General features: G+C 60.0%; 1 protein-coding gene and 1 long non-coding RNA gene across 4 annotated transcripts in view; one reads left to right on the top strand and one right to left on the bottom strand.

Annotated features, from left to right (window-relative positions):
- The window catches only part of LOC105526319, a 19,293-nt gene extending 18,335 nt beyond the window's left edge, over positions 1-958 (bottom strand). Inside the window, exon 1 of the long non-coding RNA XR_001004064.1 lies at positions 648-958. This is a non-coding gene — a long non-coding RNA (uncharacterized LOC105526319). The remainder of the gene's footprint in view (positions 1-647) is intronic.
- The window catches only part of LOC105526323 (C-type lectin domain family 18 member A), a 13,708-nt gene continuing 9,400 nt past the window's right edge, over positions 836-5,143 (top strand). For 2 of the 3 annotated variants that reach the window (XM_011962290.1, XM_011962276.1), the window contains exons 1-3: positions 1,538-1,917; positions 2,472-2,563; positions 4,712-4,951. In XM_011962290.1, coding sequence (XP_011817680.1) covers positions 1,794-1,917; positions 2,472-2,563; positions 4,712-4,951 — 456 coding nt within the window. In that variant the 5' untranslated portion in view covers positions 1,538-1,793. Of the gene's footprint in view, positions 1,159-1,537; positions 1,918-2,471; positions 2,564-4,711; positions 4,952-5,143 lie in introns of those variants that run through there. The other variant, XM_011962283.1, reaches the window with a different exon arrangement.

The following is a 5,143-nucleotide window of genomic DNA, read 5'->3' as shown; positions in this document are numbered from 1 at the left end:
TCACACATGCAAACAGGCTTTAGTTCAGTAATTGAACTCACACATGCAAACAGGCTTTAGTTCAGTAATTGAACTCACACATGCAAACAGGCTTTGTGAGCTCGATAAACACAGGTGGCTTGGCCAGGTGTGGTGGCTCCTGCCTGTAACCCCAGCACTTTGGGAGGCCAAGGTGGGAAGATCGCTTGAGCCCAGGAGTTGGAGACCAGCCTGGACAACACGACGAAATCCTATCTCTACCAAAAAAATAAAAAAATAAGCCAGGCATGGTGGCGCACACCCACCTGGTCCCAGCTACTTGGGAGGCTGAGGTGGGAGGATCACTTGGGCCCAAGAGGTCAAGGCTGCAGTGAGCTGAGATTATAACACTCCAACCTGAGTGTCAGAGTGAGACCGTCTAAAAAATAAAAATAAAAATACACCAAAAAACAGGTAACTATTAAGCATTGCTAGGACCTGCATGCGGTGACCCTGAGGGTGCTGGGTTTCTGTTTGAGGGAGAAGAAACTCCTGAGCCCTTAGGTATTGTGGGGGACACGCAGTTCCAGACTGCCTGCACGTCCTGTATCCCTGGCCTCGTCCGCTTCCCTGGCACCCATGACAATAGCCACATTCCACTGGTGTTTCCCCAGGAAAGCCAACCCTACCTGCATCTCAGCGGAGCTTCCACGGAGTTGGAACCCTGCTCCGAGAGGGTGCGGGCTCGGGCCAGGGATCACACAAACTCCAGAAGGAGGACGTAGTTGGTTTGCAAGGCTGTGACCTGGTTGAATAACCTTTGATCTGCCCCGAGAGGAATGTGGGTATTAGGCTGCGGCCTGTAGGACAGCCCTGTATTTTCTGAGAAACATGGCCCATGGTGCAGATCTGCTCCAGCTCACTCTGGTGGGATCATGCCAACCACGGCCGGGCCACAGAACATCGTGGCAAGGTGCTGTCCTCCTGCTATGCCGCCTGTCTAGAAGCAGACTTGATCCGAGCAGGACTGGAGTCAGCCAAGGACATCACGTGCTCTGGTCCCCACCTGCCTTGACTCCTTCTGCCTCACTCCCCCATGGCCCATAGTCAACGTGGGTGAAAGTGGTGGGCACCGGGGCTGGGCCCAGCCCCCGACACTGCCCGGACAGACTTTCCTAAGGCACCGTTTTCCTAGCGCAGGTGTGGCCTCAGCCCACCCCTCTTCGGCCCACAGATTGCACCTCTCTGGTATGCGGTTACCTCTTGCCTATGTTTAATTCATGGCTGGGGGGTTGGGACGAGCTTCCTAAGAAAGGAAAGAACTCCCCTGGGGTCTTGCCCAGTTCCTGCTCACCGGAAGGACCATAGCCGAGGTCCCGGCCTCCTCCCAGGGCCCAGGACTGGGGAGTGGAAGCCATCAGTGGGCTCGGAGGACACTGTCCCAGCCAGGACACAGCCGTTGGTCACTAATCCGCAACCCTGGAATGTCCGTGGGCCAATCAGCGGGGTCTCTGGGGGCTCCCCAAGGGCGCTAATAATCCTACAATGATTAGCAGGGGCCGCGGGGTCAGTGCACGCCACTCTGCCTGCTGTCGGGGGCGGGCTGGCCAGGCTGAGGCCAGAGCAGGCAGGCATCCCCCGGAGTCGTCTCTTTTCATGCCAGCACCAACAGGAGGCTGTTTGGACACACTGATTACTCACTCACCAGCCTCCCTCTTTTGTCCAGCAGCCCAGCCTGACTCCTGGAGATTCTGAATAGCTCCATCCAGCCTGAGAAACAAGCCGGGTGGCTGAGCCAGGCTGTGCTCGGAGCGCCTGACAGGCCCAACAGACCCATGCTGCATTCGGAGACCTCCCCTGGCTGGGGGTACCTCCTGGCTGTGCTCCTGGCCCTCCTTTGCACCACCTGGGCAGAGGTGTGGCCACCCCAGCTACAGGAGCAGGCTCCGATGGCTGGAGGTAAGGGACACCTGGTGAGGAGGTAGGTGGAGGCATCATTACGAGCTCTGTGGAGTGGGTGCTAGGAGACTTCTGGAAGTCTGAGCCCCAGGCCAGTCCTGCAGGTGGTTTAATGAGGAAGTCCTGGGACAGCCTGGGGGCGGTGAGGGGTGGATGCTGGACTGGGGAGGAAGGAGGAGGAAGCGGGGCCAAGGCTGGGATCAAGGAGGAATGCCCAAGGGAGTCTGTGCCTGGGGCCTGGAGCAACTCAGTGGCCCAGAGGAGCCCCAGACAGGGGCCTACTGGGAGCCAGGGCTGGGCCCCCTACACCCAGCCCCCACCCCTGTTCCCTCCCGCCACCCCTACCCCAGCACTCAGCCCACGCCTGCTGTACCTGGTCTCTCTCTCAGCCTGGCTGCATCGCTGCGACCCCCGTCCCCTGCACCCACCACACTCCTCTCCCATCTTGTTTTCTCAGGGTGGGGGCGCGTGCTTATTTTGCTGTGTTGGATACAGGTGCCCCCATCCTCGGGCTGCCTAAGAACGGAAAGAACTCCCTTCTCTCCCCACCCCAGCCCTGAACAGGAAGGAGAGTTTCTTGCTCCTTTCCCTGCACAACCGCCTGCGCAGCTGGGTCCAGCCCCCTGCGGCTGACATGCGGAGGCTGGTGAGTACCAGACCCAGCTGGGCTCTGCCAGGGGGGTGGCTGGAGGCACAGACTCCAGAGGGCAGCTCGGGAGGCCATGCCTGTCCAGGCACTCTTCCACTTGACCAGGGTGGGCAGGCACAGCCAGGCACCTTGGCCCTGAGGGACCAAGGCCCTGGTTGCTGGGGGTCTCTGCAACTTCTTAACCCCCCCACCCTCAGTTCAGGAGGTCGGGCCCCTTGGCTCCCACTTGCCTGAAGGGCAGGACCTTGGGCCTTCCCTGGCATCTTGTTGCCACAGAGACCAGGAGCCCCTGGAGGAGCTGGATCCCCTCCTCCAGGGAAGGAGCCCTGCAGGATGGGCGGGCCAGGGAGGGAGAGGGTCCTGCTGGGCTGGGGTGGGGCTTCTGTGCAAGGACCCAGCGCCTCCTCCTGAGCTTACCTGAGCCACTAGGACGGGCCTTGCCCATGTTCTCCGCTCACTCAGTCCACATTTTCAGCAGGGGCCGGGGATCGGGGTATAGTGTTCTCCACCAGCCCGGCTGAGGCTGCTGGGTTGGGGCTGTCATCTGGGGGCTCAGAAACGCTGCCCCCCATTGTCTGGGACCCCAGCAGCCCCAGCCCATGTTAGCAGGCCAGGGAGCCAGGGCAGGGTGGTGGGGGCGGGAGGGTTCCCCATGGCTGCTTCCCATGAACTCCTCCGAGGCAGGCGGCCACAGTGGCGTCCTTGAGCACTCTAAGGTCCGTTTCCCAGGAGGTGGGGGTGGGGTGGCTAAATGGGGGAGGTCGCTTCTCTCCCTTTCCTTGCCCTGAGCGGCTCTGCCCCTCCTCAGGCTCAGACCCGGTGCCGCCAGGGCTGCTCCCAGCTGTGACCTCCGTGGTGGGTACTCCTGCCTGGGACCCCAGGAGGGCCTGCGGCGGTCGATGACTGGCAGTTGGCACCCTTTCCAGGGCCCTTTTGTCAAAGTCCTAGAAAACTTCATTTCCATAAAGGTGCAAATGGAGCTCCATGTCTCAGCCTCCCTCATGGCCCGGCCCCGAGCACCCTCCGGGCCTCTAGGGCTCTGGGGCACCCCTTCTTTGGACACAGTGGAGACTGAAGGTCTTGTGGTGGTGTGGGGTTGCTGAGGGACCCTGGGGAGCCCCCAACTCCTGACCCCAGCCTTCATCAGAGGTAAAACCCCGATGGACATTAGTGCAGGGTAAAGTTGGCTTGGGGTGCAGTCCTGAGGGCCCCCCACCCTGCACCCACTCAGTGCTTGTGAGTTCTATCCTACAGGCACCGCCCTGTTCCAATTACAGATGAGCTCAGAGAGTCTCGGGAGATCAAGGGGCTGCAGCAGGTCACCCAGGGGTGGTGATTGCCAGGCCCCTTGTTTAAGAAGAGGGAGGGGGCTGGGCGCGGTGGCTCAGGCCTGTAATCCCAGCACTCTGGGGGGCTGACACAAGCAGATCACCTAAGGTTAGCAGTTTGAGACCAGCATGGCCAACGTGGTGAAACCCCGTCTCTACTAAAAATACAAAAATTAGCCAGATGTGGTGTCACATGGCTCTAATCCCAGTTACTTGGGAGGCTGAGGCAGGAGAATCGCTTGAACCTGGGAGGTGGAGGTTGCAGTAAGCCAAGATTGCTCCACTGCACTCCAGACTGGGCAACAGGGTGAGACTCTGTCTTAAAAAAAAAGAAGAGGGAGGGGGCGGGGTCAGCTGTGCGTAGTAGGGAGCCTAAGAGGTGGGTACCGGGGGCAGGAGAATAGGGCAGAGAGGCGTGGCTGTAGGGCGTTTTGCATCACAGGAGGGCAGCTTGGCCGGGTGGGAGTAGGGGAGCCGTTCTGACAATGGCCAGGGCCCAAACACAGAACCAGTCTGTAAGGTGTGAGCACTGCTCACATGACCAGATGGGAGAAAGACAGCAGGAGCCCATCCCACCGCCTGGGCAGGGCTGAAGGACGCCCACAACAGGATTCAGAGATGGAGGCTCAGTCCTGAGAGGCCGGGCTCCTCCTGGATGAGCATCAGACAACACCAGTGCTTCCTCCAGCAGGACTCCTCATCCAGTGCTCTCTTTGCCTCCTGACCTGGCACCCAGTGGATGCTCAGAGATGGTAGGGGAGGCCTGGCCCAGCAGTCAAAGGCCTCCCACAGATGTCTCTGTTTGTGCTCCCCGCAGGACTGGAGTGACAGCCTGGCCCAACTGGCTCAAGCCAGGGCAGCCCTCTGTGGAACCCCAATCCCAAGCCTGGTGTCTGCCCCGTGGCGCACCTTGCCAGTGGGCTGGAATGTGCAGCTTCTGCCCGCGGGCTCAGCGTCCTTTGTCGAAGTGGTCAGCCTGTGGTTTGCAGAGGGGCAGCGGTACAGCCACGCGGCAGGGGAGTGTGCCCGCAATGCCACCTGCACCCACTACACGCAGGTGAGTGTGTTGCAGTGAGGCCAGCGTGCCAGCTCCCAGATACAGGTTCCTGCTGGGCCATCTCAGAAGAGGCTAGTTTGTCCTAAATGTTGGGATTCCTTTTCCTCCAATTTGTTTAGTTTTACTTTTTTTTAATTTTTTTGAGACAGAGTCTTGCTCTGTCGCCCAGGCTACAGTGCAGTGGCGCAACCT

The sequence above is a fragment of the Colobus angolensis genome, unplaced genomic scaffold (assembly GCF_000951035.1).
Source record: "Colobus angolensis palliatus isolate OR3802 unplaced genomic scaffold, Cang.pa_1.0 Scaffold116, whole genome shotgun sequence".
Lineage (NCBI taxonomy): Eukaryota > Metazoa > Chordata > Mammalia > Primates > Cercopithecidae > Colobus > Colobus angolensis.
The sequence above is the reverse complement of the archived record's forward strand: the minus strand, read 5'-3'. Positions and strand labels throughout refer to the sequence as shown.